At 43.0% G+C, this 17,345-nt stretch overlaps 1 protein-coding gene across 4 annotated transcripts in view; it reads right to left on the bottom strand.

The window, feature by feature from the left end:
- Positions 1–3,813: 3,813 nt before the first annotated feature.
- Positions 3,814–17,345, bottom strand: part of cspg5a (chondroitin sulfate proteoglycan 5a) — a 67,721-nt gene continuing 54,189 nt past the window's right edge. Inside the window, exons 4-7 of one of the 4 annotated variants that reach the window (XM_030073233.1) lie at positions 14,000–14,075; positions 10,838–10,894; positions 6,766–6,867; positions 4,832–4,889 (exon numbers count right to left, since the gene is read on the bottom strand). In XM_030073233.1, the coding sequence (XP_029929093.1) occupies positions 6,781–6,867; positions 10,838–10,894; positions 14,000–14,075 (220 nt within the window). In that variant the 3' untranslated portion in view covers positions 4,832–4,889; positions 6,766–6,780. Of the gene's footprint in view, positions 4,890–6,765; positions 6,868–10,837; positions 10,895–13,921; positions 14,076–17,345 lie in introns of all 4 variants that reach the window. The other 3 variants (XM_030073231.1, XM_030073230.1, XM_030073232.1) reach the window with 3 other exon arrangements.

The raw sequence follows: 17,345 nt of genomic DNA, 5'->3' as shown, positions 1-17,345 counted from the left end.
GCCTGTTAGTACCTCAAAAACTCAACTTTTCATCTAAATAAATTCTCAGCTTTGTTATTCCCCATCCCCAGCTGATAAAACACGACCGATTCAGATTCAATAGATTCAGCCTAAGACAATTCACAGGAGCTTCTCAAGAGCTTTTGAATTTTCGAAGGTCACTCTTTCCTGGGAAAATAAGAAAAAAAATCCTCCAGCGCACAGGGAGGGACGCATTTTTACGTTTCTGGCTTGTTCACAGTCAATAGACGAGGACGAACAAGAGAAGCACCTAAAGAAACTCAAACTTCATCAACAGAAAAGCTGGGAAAAAAGTGGTGACAGCGCATAAACACGACAGTAATGAGCACATAGCGTAGCACCGAATTAATTATCTTGCGGATCGCCAGAAGCAGCTTTATCCTGCAAAATGATCACTGTGCATTTTTGACATTTTGCATTTTTTTTTTTTTTTTACCTGGATTTCATCTGTCACAGGTTAATAAAATCTGCTCTAAATATAAAGAACACACATAAACCTTCAGTACAAGTTGGTCCCCTCGCCCTGCCTCTCTCTCTCTCTCTCTCTCTCTCTCTCTCTCTCCCTCTCTGCTGGTAATGTAATGCCCACTTGTTGCCATGGCGTCCGCTGGTACTTCTGGCTCAGCTCATCTCAATTCTAAACCATTGGTGTGTGTGTGTGTTTGTGTGTGTGTGTGTGTATGTGTGTGGGTGCGGGGTTCATTTGCCGTTGCATCTGCCAGCTTTCACTGTGTATGTGTGTGTGTGTGTATGTGTGTGTGTGAGAGAGAGAGAGAGAGGCCGATAATCACTGTTGCTGCGGCTCGCCTACTGCTGAGTCCCATTCTGGAAAAAAAACAAGCCTTTTCTTTACCTTTGGCGGGTTGAAATGTTCCCCTGCCCCCTGTTTTTTTTTACAGAAGAAAGAGACCCAGACCACCCCCATCCGCCCCCACCCATCCACACCCCTCCACCCTGGGAAGGATCCCCCACAATGCTGCAGTTTTAACCAGTTGCTTTTCCTCAGTGAGGTTAAAGAAGGAACGGGACAAAAGGGCCGAGGCCTCACTGAGACTCGCTGAGACTCATTCAGAGCTGTTATGTGGGAGATCAGATGGCTGTGTGTGTGTGTGTGTGTGTATGTGTGTGTGTGTGTGTGTGAGAGAGCGAGCATGTGAACTTGACAGATGCATTGTGCACCTATGGACTGTTTATGCTGTAATGTATTAATGTGTGTATGCGAGTGTGTTTGTGTGTGAGAGAGCCATTGTGGAGGTTTGGCATCCTGAATGGGATAACATTTCTATAGAAGGCTGCCAAACACTTCAAAGGAGTGCTTCATTTCCCAAACACTATATGTCTGGTTTGGAAAAAAAAAAAAGGAAATACAAAACTCCCACTTTTATTAATTACTGACATTTTGGGCTTTTTTTATCCTACATGTCTAAGGAGAATCTGACGCTTATTATTTGATTTCTGTAAAACATAAAGCATCCGATCTTGAAAAGTTCAAATATTTTGCTCTAGCAAGGACCGACTTGAGCAATTTGCTGCATAATAATATTAAACTACGCCATAACAAACATTCATTTCTTTTTCATTTTTGCTCTCCATCATTTTATAGGCAGCATTTTTTTTCAATTGGTGAAAATTTCATTTTCTCTTCCTATTCTGGCACAGAGCTGTGTCTATGTGTGTGTTTATGTATGTGTGTGTGTGTGTGTGTAGTTCTGTGTGTGTGTATGAATGTGTTTACAAGTGTAAGTGTGCTGTTAAATGTATTAACGTACATTTGTTTGTGTGTATTTCTGTGGGTGTGCATGCACAGTATATGTATACCATTTTTTGTAGGTGCGTATGCGTGTTCACGTGTGTTTGCAAGCATATATGTAAATGTGTGGGTTTGTTTGCCTTTGTGCATGTGCATTAGTACGTGTGTGTGTGTGTGTGTGTGTGTGTGTGTGTGTCCAGCTGGAAACAGGGAGGCTTCTCTGGAGGCAGGAATCATGCAGCAGCAGCAGCCTGGATTCTGATGAGCGGTGTGTGGTGTGAAGATTATTCAACAGTGTCTGCAGACTCTCCTGATGCCGTTCAAACTGGGAAAATTCACACATAAACCTCAAAACTGTCTGAGTGTCTCACATTTTCTGCCGAGCTCTTTTTTCTTTTTTATCATAAATCTACTGTCAGTGTGCTGTGGCTCTGACCTTCGCCCTGCAGGCTGTTAGCTGATTATGACGTTGCAGGAATTTAAATAAATTCTGCTCTGGATAAAAATATCCGCCACATGGCTAAAATGTAAATGTAACTGTTACATGAAAATGACTTTCCGAGAGGCAGTTTACACAAATGTGACCTATTTTTAGCTCTTGGTGCATATAAAATACCATGTGATTGTTGTTGGGTAAAAACCTTGTATCTCCACCATGTTGGTTTCTGTCAGAGAAGAGAAAACCTGCCTCGCTCTCATCTTGACAGCCATGTGTTTTTCAGTTTACCCCACCAGTTTTGAAAAGGTTTCATAATCCCAGGGGTTGCACAACTTTTACAACCCACAGTGGAGCTACAGTGCAAACAAATCTCTATCTTGATGAAGTCATTAGCAATATATTCAATCTTGAGGGTGCACCATGCAAAACTGAGGTGTGATCACAGTTAAGGCCATGGTCATGACACAGTTTTTGTTAGTTGACTCCAAAGGGTCCTCATTTCCCCCGACCCCTGGCAGTTTTACATAACACATTTAAAATCTCGTTTTCCTTAAAACAAGGTGAAAGTCTGCCACTGGGATGAGATAATCCTGTTTTTACAATACATTTTACTTGTTTCAGGAATGTTTCTGGCAACAAGTATAAATATATTAAATATTTAAACATTAAAACAAGGCAGATTAAAAGTGATCAGCCCACTTGGATCAAGAAAATTACATTTGATCCAGGAAATGTATTTAAACAAATGAAGCTGCATTATAAACAAATGGGATCTTTTTTTACTTGTGTAAGAAAAATATCATTTTAGGGCTGAATATCACACTGTGACATAAGATGTAAATTGTCTGCAGTGCATTTAATCTTTTAAGTAAAAACACAAAATGAGTAACAAGGTTTTCACCCATCAGTGACTTCAGATTTTCTTTTTTTTTGAGTCGCTGCGGACAAGAGCATCAGCTGATTGCCTAAACTTCAGTGCAAATAAACAAGAATTCATCATTTCAATTGATGGAACATAGGTCATGATCACAGTCATTGATACAGGGCCTTTTATAAACCATTTTTATGTTTTAACCTATGTTTATCATCTTGGAATTGGCAGAACAAGCCACTGTAGATGAAATGTAATGGTAAAGCTACATCTGTTTACTGATGATATGGTTTTCTATATGTAAGAAAGAGCATCATTTTTTTCTTGCACTAACAACCAACTGCTAATTTTGATTTTGTAAGAGATGAAATATGATAATAACAATAACTTAGACATAGAATTTAGCTGGATATAGTCTGTCTATGTGGGGAAAATATATTTATAATTACTGGTATAATGTTGCTGGTGTGGTAATGACAATTAAATGCCATGTAGCTACTCTGTAAAAATTATTAGTTTTCAGAAGTTGTCCGAGTCTGACACTTTGTATTGACGTGTGTGTGTGTGTGTGTGTGTGTGTGTGTGTGTGTGTGTGTGTGTGTGTGTGTGTGTAAGCAGGGGAGCACATGTACTACAAGGATGTCAGAAGCCGTGTTCAAAGCCATGCAGACAGCGTCGGGGTGCAGGAGAGAAGAAGGAGCGACGAGCAGGAAAACACAGGATCCACAGACGTCATGTTAAAAAGGTTTATTTCAACAACTGTCTAAATCTCTTTTTTTTCTCTGTTCGAAGTCCCAAAAAAGTACAAAATAAAACAAGTACATCAAAGGATTAGAAATCACATCAATGAAAACCAAGACACATTGTGTAGCTTCTTTTAAATCAATCCAAGCAAATTTTTTTTCCGATATTTATACATACTCACTGGATTAGTCAGACAAACATCAAAACCTCTCAGTAGCTTTATCTTCTTTTTTTTTTACAATGATGTTTAACTTCATTTTTTTTAAACTTCTGTATGATTTTTACAAAATACACCAATGCAGGCAGGGGAGGGTGTGTGTGTGCGTGTGTGTGTGTATAGGTAAATGTGTATATGTTCAAGTAGGTTATCTTTTATTTACTGTATGCGTATGCTGCCTATGTTCATATACATGTCAGTGTGTGTGTGTGTGTATTTGTGTGTGTGTGTGTGTGCAGGTAAGGGAGATCAGGAAAAGTAGAGTGACAGCAACAAGGGGGGCGGGGCTGCGAGGCAGGGGTGTGAGTGGATGTAAGGGGGTTGCTAGGCGACGGCGGGACGGGGGCGGGGTTTACTCTCAGCTGGGGCGGTGGTGGCGGTGACAGTGATGTTGGTGGTGTAAGTTTTTTTTTTTTTCCTTTTCTTTTTTTTGCAGCGACCTGGGCCGCTTGGTGGCAGTGTTGCCGTTTCGGAGACGGTTGTAGACTGGACTGGTTGGCTGGTTTTCTGGCTGGCAGGCTGGTCGGTTGTTGGTTGGTTGGTTGGTTGGTTGTTGGTTGACCGGTTAGGTGCACTCAGACAGCTGGGAGGGGTTTCAGGCTCCCATCGCCGGCACGCCTCGTCGTTTCGGTGTCGTTGTGTTGGGTTGTTTGCTGTTTTGTTGTCGTGTTGTTTTGTTTTACATCATGTTGTTCTGCAGTGAGTTTACCTCCGAGGAGTTCTCCTCGCCCAGGACCTTGTGGTTCTCGTGTTTGGGGGTCAGGGAGTTGTGGATGTTGAGGGAGTCGTCCTCCTTGGGCGGAGCCTTCACCGGGTCCTCCAGCTTGTTCTGGGAATTAGGATCATCCTACCCGGGGGGAAGGGGTAGGGGGGAGGCAGGGGGATAGACAGCACAATTAGGACCCCCCCCACAGAAAACCCTGGTGTGTTCAGTATCAGGTTCGACCCGGTCGGTTGGAGGGAAACTGCTTTAGAGCAGCGGTTCTCAACTGGATGAGCCACATTTGTCTTTGGTAATTAAAGTTACCCAGTAGCACTTGGTTTGGTCCCAATTTTGGACCTCCTAAGCATGTTGAATGCATTTCATACCACAAAAAAATTCTTATTTTGGAATATTTTGCTGCACTGTAATACACAATGCACTTATCTACCGCTAAAAACACAATCAAATAAGAAAGTGCAATAAATTAGGCTTTAACCCAAAGAAATAACGCCAGAACGTGTTTGTTCTACAGCAATAATACAATAATAGGCCTGATATTAACGATGGAACAATAAAACTCGTGTTTTGTGCCATGATGTAGAGTAAGCTAGCTCAGGAAGCCAGTCTGATTAAAACCACTGGACCGGAAATAAAGTTTTGTTTTTTTTTTTCCTTTTTTTCTATTTATTTTCTATTTATTTTCTGTTTCTATTTATTTATTTATTTATTTACTAGAGAAATGGACTCAGGGGCCCTTGGTCAACTCAGAGGCAACCTGTGGCCCTCTTTTTTGAACCATGACCCACCCGTTGAGAACCACTGTTTTAGAGACACTTAAATTCTCTTGTAGTCTCTGAGGCAATTTCCAACCAACACACCAGGTGTGTATTTCTTTGAAGACCTACATCGTCTTTGCTTAGTTCTCTAACAAAGAGAGATGAACTGACTCACTAACGCTTTTAGGAACCCCTCCCTTTGATCTGGTTACCTACAGAAGATTTTTTTTGTTCCACTTTCATGCCTCTAGTACCACCAGTATGTCCTAAACTACACCAGAAAACACTGATTTCTAAAGACCAGATTGTAGTTACTGTTAGCAGAAACAATTTCAATAGCAGCCATTGTTCCTCAGTGCTGCCTGACTCTCATCATGCTCGGCTGGCATGTTGTGTTTGGTTGAGGAGACGCCGAGGTGAGCTGCATGAGCGACACCAAGCAACCCAGGGAGCACATGCATATCCACATGCAAGAACCCCAAACCCCCCCCCCCCTTTAACCATACAATACACCCCTTATAATCGCTCATGCAGCCCCTCCTTCACGTCCTTACTCCCATTCATTGTCCCGCTTGAACAAAAAGAAAAGAGAAAAAAAAAAAAATGAAACAATAACGGCCACAAACACAGGGACCATCATGGCCGATCAGCGGGTACCACCGTCATACATACCCAAGCAGTCGCCGGGGGAAAAAACAATGTGTTTTAAGAGGCAACTGTAGTTTCACTTCAATTCATCTGAACATAATTAAGGTCAGGGGGAAAACATTGATTGCGGAAGCCATTTCGGCTCTTGTTTTCCAGCCTGTTTTCCCCATTAATATTGCATGGCATCATTGACCCTGCTGCGCCGAGGCATCCCGGGGCGACCGTCTGCGCCTCTTTGTCCACAGCCGACTGGCACGCTCGCTAATGCACGTGCACACACACACACACACACACACACATGCAGGCAGGCAAGCAAACGCACACGCAAACCCTCGCACTCACACACAAGCATGGCACACAAGGACACACAAATTCTCTCTCTCTCTCTCACACACACACACACAGGTTGGCAAGATCAGTGGTCATCACACACATTGTTATTCATACACGTGCGCACACACACACACACTTGCGCTCACTCACTCACACACCAAATTCCAGACCCTGAGGGCAGTGCCATTTACAAACACACCCAATTGAATGTTTGCTTTTATTCAATGGCACTTTTAAAAGGGAAGAGGGGTGAGAGCATTTACCCATTGGCTGTTGGCCTAGATAGTAACTTCAGGCAGAACGTGCGGATACGTCACTTCCATGGTTACGGGATAGGGGCCCTCTGTCCTCCCGTCAGCGTGAAACTGGAAAATGTTGTGTTTTTGTTTGTTGGTTTAGCGGTTTTGTATTGTTGTGCATGGGGGAGAAGGAGGTGGGAGGCACAGAGTCACGGGGACTTTAGAGTGAGAGTGTCGCTTTGGGGGGAGAAGAGGGGGGGTACAGAGATAAACGGGGTTTTGATGATGATGATGATGGAGGCACATGGACACGTCCTAACGAGCTGTACTTACAGTGTACTTGTTTTAAGGCTCGCCCAATGGCATTTTAACATCAGTAAATCCATATCACATTCATTTTGAGACATTCATATAATCGCCGTAAGCAAATCGCAGTGCAAAAACTTTATGTCTTCCTGGAAATTTAAATTTTAAAATGGGAGAATTGAACAAACCCATGCTTTTTGAGAAGACGTGACCAGCTCGGCTCTCGTGAAAGCCTAACCTGAAAATGGTGCAGCAGCCAGGCGCATTGAGTCTTTATTTATGTGCTGACATGGGGCATCCACAGCGGAGTTTTAAAATTTTTTTTAGACCAATCAAGCGACCTGTTGCGATTTAACCTCTTGACTAAATTGAACAATAAAAATGACTGAATAGCCAAAAAACACCTTCGCAACAAAAAAACGGGCTGCTAATTATCTTGATCGTATGTTTACAGTAATTATAGCCAGATATGACATTTTTTTTTTTTTTTTTTTTTTTTTTTTACAATGATATAATTAAAAACATGACAGATTGCACCTTTAAGTGCTTCAGTGTCCTTTTTATTTTTCTCTGGTTGAATTAAAAGTTAAGAGTTCTGGCTGCTGGGCTGGGAGTTTGTGTTTGTCTTCCTTCTAACCTAATGTATTTTACATTACATGTGTTTTACTGTGCACCTGTATGTGTGTGTGTGTGTGTGTGTGTGTGTGAGTGTATTTAATGTATGTCTGCCCACATGTGTCAAGGGACTCCATGCCTACACGTGTGCGTGGGTGTGTTTACTGTACATGTGAGTGCTTGTGTTGTGTGTTAAAAGATATTTCTGGTTAGTTTCAACCTGGATGTTATGCTCCAAGTTTCTTTTTCTTTCTTTCTTTTCTTTTTTTTTTTTTTTTCAAAACATGACATTCCTCCAGTTTGCCATGAGAGCGGTGCTCCAACACCTACAGGACTGACATAATCTCTGACTGCCAAACCCAAAAAAAAAAACAAAAACAAAAAAAAAAAACAGACTTTCAGTGAGAAAGCTTTAACATTTGCTATTCTAAACACTAGCTGATGCCTGGTAACTCTTTCCCTCTCGCTCACAGGAAGTCACTTGCTTTTTTCTGTTTATTTTAATAAACAGAAGAAGAAGAACTGGCTAATTAGCATGAGCAGTGATAAGCACCACGGCTGGGCAGACAAAGAGATGAGCACAAATCTACGGAAACTCAAACTCAGTCAAACAGAAAATCCGAGGCATCACAGTCCCGCCCACTCTGTTTGATTGACAGGTGATCTCTGGAAACCGGTAGTGCAGAGACACCGCAGCAACGAGCGCTTCGGAGGAAAAATGACTTTTTTAAAATGAGGATTTTGTGGATTACCACTTTAACCTCCCATTGATCTCTATCCTAAATAAATGTGACTGGTGAGATCTCCGGGGGATCAGACCTCCCACCTGAACTCTGCTGGTCCCAGTCTGTCCTCCTCTCGGCGTTTAGACGACCATCTAGACCTATTCAAATTAAATGGGTGATCTGCTGCTGAGGTCTGAATGGATTGTGCTGTGCGCCTGCAGCTTTTGGAGTTAAGCCCTGCGTTCCAAATCGCATACTTATACTTTTTACTTTTAGTATGTACTGCAGCTGCCCTTACAAAGTATGTAGTTTAGTATGTATTGGGACATACTAATTCTTTTTTTCCCTACTAAATAGTATGGTAGTATGGGTATTGGAACGCAGGGTCGGTCAGTTCTGTTTTGATTAGTCAGTCCTGTGAGCTGATTCACTTCCCGGACGTGAAATCCTCTCAGAAATCACAGCCGGCTCCGCCCGCTCGATTCATTTTCTGTGTTGACTTTATTCAGCATCGACGCAAACGATTCTGCATTAACGTTTTCGGCAGAGCGGCCGGTCTGCTGATTTACTGCGGAAAGATGACTGAGGGCAAAGCGGATTCAATCTGCAGCACTGAATAAGCACAAAGCGTTATATTAGCAGTGGAGAACATGAGTGGTTTTTATATTATTGTTTAAAAGTGATTAGTGTGTGTGTGTGTGTGTGTGTGTGTGTGTGTGTGTGTGTGTTGCTATGCAGGCTGTGCATATGTGAACATCTATATACACCTGCAGCCTTTTTTACCTACCTTTTTTTTTGTTTTTACATAATGTGGCTGTTCTTTTGTGTGCGTGTGTGTGTGTGTGTGTGTGTGTGTGCGCCACATGAGGATTTTCATTTCTATCCTTGAGAGCTTGCCTGCTCACTTTAACTGTATGTGTGGGTGGCTGCATGCCAGTGTATGAGTGTGCATGCCTTTGTGTGTGAGTGTGTGTGTGTGTGTGTGTGTGTACATGCACGTGTTTATGTGCGTGCACAGAGATGGGGCTGTGTGGTGCCTGCATGCCAGCTTGTATGTGTGTGTGTGTGTGTGTGTGTGTGTGTGTATGTGTGTGTGTGTGTGTGTGTGTGTGTGTGTGTGTATGTGTGTGTGTCTGGTTCTATTTCTCTGGTTTCTTCCTCTACAGCAGCATTTTTCCTCTTCCATTAAAAGCCTCAGTGTACGTGTGTGTATCTGAGTGTGTAGAAGGGGTGATGGGAAGCGTGTGCGCGTGTGTGTGTGTGTGTGTGTGTGTGTGTGTGTGTGCGAGGGAGGCTGCCTCCTCTGTCTGGATGGTCAAGGTCTCCTCAAGGTCAGTGTTAACCTGCCACAGGACCAATATCACTTTTCTTTCTCCATGATTTTTTCTTGGCTTTTCACCGCCAGCACTGCCTCTTTAATGTGAGTTAAAGGGTCAGTTCAACCATTTATGATGATTTTATTTCTGCACTGGCCTCTGCGTCTCTCCATTGTGGTGATGAGCTATATTAGCACACACTGAAAAGCCACAAACCAGACGCCCTTTTTATAACGCTTGTCATAAAGTCATGAAGGGCTCGTGCCTTCCATGCCCCAACCTCTAGGCCTCACGCCACCTTAAAATAGCAGAGAGATCAATTTATGTGAACTGAGTTATATAAAGCGCTATGTGGTGATTCATGTTTTTTTGTTTTTGTTTAATTTTGAATTCAGTGCAGCAGCAGTGTTTTTTTTTGTTTTTTTTTGTTGCAACAGTTCAGGGTCAGCTCATCCTGCCCAATGTTAAATCGTGAACTGGGATCAGCACTGGTGGTTTCGTGAATTAAAAGTCAGGTAAACCATGACCTCCAGAGGGTGATCACTATGAGACAAAAACACTGATATAAAGGGAAAAAAAAATCATGTATGCATTCAAAAGTCAATCATTTATGCACATCTTTGATACTTGTTAATATGTGTGTATATATAGACTATAGACTTTCCAAACCTTTTAAAGGCTGACACAAATCATAATGAGATCAATTCATCATAAAATTCATTATAAACATCATAGTAGTATGGTGTTTCCTTCATTATTGTCACCAGATGGAATTTAAAATTTACCCTCATTTTTATTTAGTCCCTAAACACTGGATTTATATTATGAATATGGACAAACAATGTGATCTATCTCTGTTTCTTTAGGCAGGTAAACGTAATTCTACATATAAAAAATCGGATAAACTGAGTTTAGGTTTGCGCTCGCTAACAGGTGACATCATACACGTGGACATGCCTTTCTTGATGTTTTCATGACTGATAATGTTTCAGGTGAGAGGAAAAAAAGGTGTTGATCGGTCCACTGAGAGTTGAGAGAGGGTGACTGACAGGGCCACAGTAACAATGACAGAGCCGTTTGGGGGAGGTGGAGAGGGCGGGGCCAATTCTACGAGGGGCGGGGCTTTGGTCTTACCTCACAGTCGGACTCCTCTTTGGTCTTACACTCCCAGGTGTATCTGCTCATGGTTTTCTGGGGGGAGGGGGGGAGGGGCAAGGGGTTACACTCTTCAAAACCATATAAGACATCCTCAGAGAAAGAGAGAGAGAGAGAGAAAGGTGAGGAAAGAGAGAGATGAGAGAGAGAGAGAGAGATCGATTGACGTGGATGGAAAGAAAGAGAAGCAGAGGAAGAGAGACAGACGATATTTATAGAGAGAGACAAAGAGAGGAGGCAGATGGCAAGAAGTAGAAGCAGATAGATAAAAGACAGCGAGAGATATCAAATGTTGGAGTGACAGAGAGAGAGAGAGAGAGAGGTAGAGAGACATAGAGAAAGAGAGACAGTGAGAGACAGAGACCAAGCAGACTTCCTCTCAGATGACAGCTGATATTCCCAGCTCGCTGCCGTGTCTGGGAGATACGCTGACTCTGTTCAATCCGGCATTTTTTACAGACAACCTGGTGCTGCCTGGCCATAACATCACATTCAATTCTGGTTTGGATATTTCTGGCGAGGTTCTCGGCCGTGGTGACACACACACACACACACACTCGACTGTTAGTTCACAAACTCGGGGGGGGAGGACCGAGGTTATTTGCTATATTAGTGGACGTATTTTTGGGTTTGTTTGGGGAAAAAAAAGTGGAAAGTTGGTATGGTTTTTGGTTTTGGAGAACGCCTGGGGCGGTGAGTCGTGTTTGGTTGGAAAACGGCGAGGCTTGTTAGAAAATAAACCGGGGTCCAACAGTAGTTTAGAGGGACAGATGGACAGGCTTCGCCGCTTTTTGGACAATAAAGATCGCGCCAAGAACGTCGTCAGTCACACAAATGTCCACCAAGCTGACATTGGAAAGCTTTTCCTGCGACTGACTCAGCTTCATGGCACTCATTGTACTGTCATTAGTGGCAAACCCAACCCATTTATCCTCTGAGGCTAAAGCAAGCCAGTCCTAAATAAATGCAAATACTGTTCAATCCCGGCTGATGGATTGTAATCTCAGGGGCTGTGAGGTGCATGTAGTGTTGAGTTATGAAGCTGAAATTTCAGAGGTGTGGTTAGGAGGAGAGGATGGATGATATTTACTTGTTTACTTTCTGGCGAGGTTATAAAAATGACATTTGGCTGTGATTATGCTGAACGTTTAAGTGTTGCTAGATAAGACACTGCATTTCGGTGCTGAGCGGTGATGAGATTATGAAATGGGACGTCTAAAATTGTAGAGCTAGGGGGATTACAAAGCTAAACAAAAAAAAAAAAAAAAAAAAAAAAAAGATTCCACTTAGTTTACAAAGACTCAGATAAATAACCAAAACTACTGTGGAGTTGTTAGAGGGTGGTACCACATCTTAACTCTACTAAAATCATTCAAAACAAACAAAATAAAGAAATAAAACCTAAGTTGTAGCACTATAACTACCCATGCTGCTACGATGTTAGCATTACTGCTACTTGCTACCCATGCTTCCATTAGTGCGGCGCCTGTAGGCTCTCCGGTGCCACCTGCAGGCGACAGCGAGGCGTTGCATCTCAGATGTTTATCCTGATTGGATAATCCCGCCCCTTTGTCACAAATCTCCCACACCGTTGTCTTACCTGGTTGTAACACCAATCCTGCCCCACCCCACTCCAAAAAAATATAATTTTTTTTGTATTTGACCCATCATATCAGTTCTTTACCCCCCCACACTTCCCCACCCGTTTTCAGGATAAACGAGTGAAGCAGACATTTGGTTATAAGTAAAAAAAAAAAAAATATATATATATATGTAGCGAAGCAGAGCTGCAGTGGCTGACATGGCCACCGGGAGGCACATGTTAGCGATAGAGCAGGCATGCCATGACATACCGATGCAGGGGGCGATCAGAGGGAGAGCAGGTCAGGGAGAGATGGGGCGGGGAGGCGTCACAGCGAGGGATTGTGGGAGTTTTCTCTAGGCGAGGTGAAGCCCAAGCTTGAGAACCTGCCTTACTGGACTGCAGCACGTCTATAAAACCTCTTGACCATCTACCTAAGAACTAATCTACCATAAGAACTGCAAATTATTCTTCCTTGTCCTCTCTACAGTCATGCACAAACTCTGATTCTTGCAGCTACAACAAGATTTGATTTTGCCATTTTCTCTTATAGGAGAGGAGAAAAATGCAGCAATGTGACATATGTATGTGAGGTCTTAGTCTTTTCCTCTTTCTATTGTGTGTGTGTGTGTGTGTGTGTGTGTGTGTGTGTGTGTGGATGCGTGTATCCGTACTGGTGTGTCTCACCGTCACCTTCAAACGGGATCAATAAGTAATAAACCGGAGGACTGAATCAATAAACGCAATGAAACTATGAGACTCGACAGCTGCCGCGTCGCCATGGTAACAGGCGGCAAGGGCTCAGTCGTCGCTAATTGAACGTGTTGATATGCATGTGCATGTTTGCATACCTGACAGTGTCGCCTATACACACACGTACAGTAAGGATTTAACCTTAAATCAGCGTACATGTGCATTTACTTGCATGTCAGTTTCAACCAGTGTCCAAGTGGGCATGCAGGTTTGTGTCTTTGCATTTGTACGTATGGCGTGTGTGTGTGTGTGTGTGTGTGTGTGTGTGCATTTGTGCATATCATGTAACTCCAATTTTGGTGACTTTAATCCATTTGTTGAACTTAAATCGACGGATTAAAACGTTGAGGAAACTCTCGGATCTCTTTTTATGAAAACCTTTCAAAACCAAATAATGGAATAACAATATGTGACTGTGTGTGTGTGTGTGTGTGTGTGTTCATTTCCCCCCTGTATGGGAGAATCTATACATACATCCACCTCATCTCCTTGGCTTTAGACTTCACCTTGCCGCTTGAGAAAACCTCCGACGTCTTTCCACGCACTTTGACTCCCCCTCCTCTCCCATCCTCCCCACCCTCCCCCCTCTGCATGTCACACCCCAGAGGATAGGGAATACTCATGCCCATGCGTTGGAAGGGGGGTTCAGGGGAGTCAGGGTTTGGGTGGGGTGGGGGCGGGGGGGATGCAGAAAAAGGGGTGAGAGAGAGAGGCGAGAACCACGTTACCTGACAGATAATGTTATCATAGTAAGCCAATGCACGGGCATGGGGGACGTTAGGAGGGGTGTCGCACAGTTTCCTTACATTTGGGTGGGAGCCCTCAGCGATGGTGGACAGCGAGAAATTATCATTGTGCTGCTCCGATGAAGGCCGGTACTTACTGCTGGGCGCCGGAGGACGGGAGGGAGGGGAGGAGGAGGAGGAGGAGGATGGAGAGAAATATAGAGATCAAAAAGGGGTTGAAAGGAGTTGTAGAGGGGGTGAGGAGAGAGAGGAATGGCGGCGAAAAGATGGAGTGGCAGAGAAAGAGGAAGAAGATGGGGAGGAAAGGTGGTAGGAAATTTGGATAGGAGCAGGGTCGAAGAGGGAGAAAAGGTTTGACAGACAGGAAGAAGGGAGTTTGGAGAGGTGTGGAGGAGGAGGAAGAGGAAGAGGAGAGTGGAAAAATGCACGAGTATGGGGAGGAGGAGGAGCAGGAGAATGCAGGAATTTGGAGGCAGAGAAACGGGGAGTTTGGACATTTACAGAGGAAGAGGTGGAGAACGGAGAGAGGAAAATATGCAGCATTACGGAAGGGAGAGAATGGAGAGCAACAAATCGGAGAAAGGAACGTGAGAGGAGAACAGATGAGGTAGAGGAGAGGAGAGGTGGAAGAGGCAGGAGACATCAGTAGGCAAGGATCCATAAGGAAAGAGCAGGAGAGAGGACAGGCAAGTAATTCCCCAAAAAGAGAGAGGGGAAATGGAGAAATGGTGGAATAAAACGGGATGAAAGAACAGGAACAGAGGACGGGGGGAAAGGGAAGAAAAGAGGTGAGAAAGAGGACAAATTCAAGGAAAAAGATAACATTTTCAGAAGGAGAAAAACAGGAGGGGGGGGGAGAGAAAAAAAAAAAGCAAGAAAGCAGCATTAGTAAGACAGCAAGTGTACGTCTTCTGTTTGGGAACTGGCAAACAGAAAAAACACAGAACAGGAACACACACACGATCTGTGATGCAACAACATGAGAAGAACAGAGGCGTTCACTGGGGCCGCCGGCTGCGAGGAAAACACAATGAGGTTACCTGGTTGTTACTTGCGTCCCCAAAGAGGCTGAAATTTGACTCACATTTGACCCAGTACTGCGCCGCTGTGACGAACCGGGAGACCCGACAAGAGACGCAGAGAGAATCGGCTCCAGTTTGAAGGAATTTCCCAATTTCCCCTCAGGGATTAACAAAGTATTTCTGATCCTGATTCTGATTCTGATTGTGAACACAGCGAGGCTTTGGCAGGCCGGTTACCTGCTGAGTGATTTATAACATAAGCTGGGTTTCCATCCACCTATTTTTTTTTCGCATTTTCAGAAATTGCGAAAAAAAAAAAAAAAAAATCTTGGATGGAAACGCCAGAAATTCGAAAAACGGCCGAAAATTCGCAAAAAAGTTTTTACGCTTGGAGGGGGTGGATTTCTCAGCGTATCGATAAAAGAAAATGCGACTTTTTGCTGTGGAAACAGGTTTTGCGAATAAACGATGACTGGACCGGATACCACATCACACTTCTACGCTACAGTCTTATTATTAGTTATTATTATTATTAGTCTCTTATTCCTTATTTAGGATGGTTCGGTACGAAGTTAGCGCTGCCAAAATAGTAAGCAGACTTCTCCCAAGAGCCGACAAGTTCAGCAGGAGTCTGTCCCTGATCAGCTGTTTGAGTGTCAGCTGAGTGTTTGTTGTTGTTCAGTCGACACACAGACGCTGTCTGATGACGTCATCTCACGGCGCACTCTCCTCTCAATAATCGCAAAACAAAACTAATGGAAACAGGCATAAATTTGCATTTTCTTTTGCGCATTTTGACAAAATTCGCTCAAAAATTTCAGTGTATTTGGATGGAAACCCAGCTACTGGCACCAAAATCATAGTTTAATTTCACTGTGATGTTTGTGCTTGTGAAAGAAAAACACGAAATCTATATAATTTTTAGCAATCACAAATATCGATTTCTTGCCAGTTTCATTTGGTCATTTTTTGTTGCTATTTTTATTTATTTATTTTTTTCAAATTTTTCCGATTTTTTTTTACTACTTTGCTAGTCGCCCTTTGTCCCATGTTTTTGAAAGAAATTAAATGAATTTCTTCGGGTTTCAAAGGGACACACATCGCTATGGCGCAAAAATATGTACGAGTGCTTGCTTTAAACATTATATTTTAATCTCTTGAATTTTTTGAATTTATGACATTTAGACAATTCCATAGTTCACACAAACCAAAATATCTTTTCATATCAGAGTCCTCAGGGCAAAAAAAAAAAAAAAAAAAAACTTTGAGTGGGAGTTCAAGGCCTTATGAGAGTCAATATTATGTCAAAAGAAAGGTTGAGAAGTCGTGGCAGCTCTAAAATAAAATAAAATAAGTTTATCTGACAGCTCCATGTTTGATTTTACTAAAACTGACACAAAAGTATCATTTGTACTGCCAGTTTTTTTGTTATGTTTTTTTTTATGCTGTGCCAATACATCAAATGGAAAACAATAATCAGTTTCTACATATTTTGCTGTAACGTTTGGTGTCCTAAAGTCTTGGGATCTTGACTAGAATTGAAAATAAAATTCGGAGGACGTGAACAAAGCTCGGCGGCACATCAGACGCTGGTATTGATGGACCCAGCGGTGGAGAGAACACACACACACACACATACACACACACACAGATAAACACAGATATGAGGCTGCGTATTCATCCTGTCACGGAAGCAGCAGCAAACCTTGGGAAATCCGTTTTGACTGAATTAGACTGAACACTTTGAATTTTGTCCTCTTTTTTTTTTTCCTCTCCAGCTTCTAGAGGGAAAAGACCAAACGAGGCGATAACTCTGACAGAATGTCACAGATTAGTTCTCTCTCACTCGCAAATCTCATCTGATCTCGGATCCTGAACCCCTGAGTGAGTGTGTGTGTGTGTGTGTGTGTGTGAGAGAGAGAGGGAGCAGCAAAGGGACAGGCATCAGGAGGTAAAGCATAAAAGTGTGTCAGAAATCACCTCTCTGTTCTGCTGCAACTAAAAAAAACTGCTGCTCTCCCCTCCTGTTCCTTCCTTCCTTCTTTCCTTCCTCCCTCCCTTCCTTCCTTCCTTCCTCCATCCCTTCCTTCCTTCCCTTTTTACCTCATTCCTTCTTTCCTTGAGTGCACACCAGCCTTTTCTTCTGTCTCGTTGTTTTTCCTTGCCTTATGCTTCATTGTTCTCTCTCTCTCTCTCTCTCTCTCATTCCCTTATGTTTTATCTTTCTATTCACATTCCTCGTTCTCTTCCTCTCCCTCTCTTCCGACCCATCCTTGAATCCTCATCTCTCTGTTCTTTTACGCCTCTTTCTCTCCCTCCATCTTTGACAAGGCTGCAGGAAGCGACACTCCATTTATCTGTCTCGCTGTCTTCCTTCCTCTGTC

Source organism: Myripristis murdjan, chromosome 16, assembly GCF_902150065.1.
Source record: "Myripristis murdjan chromosome 16, fMyrMur1.1, whole genome shotgun sequence".
Classification (NCBI taxonomy): Eukaryota; Metazoa; Chordata; class Actinopteri; order Holocentriformes; family Holocentridae; genus Myripristis; species Myripristis murdjan.
This window is presented reverse-complemented; position numbering and strand designations above follow the sequence as displayed.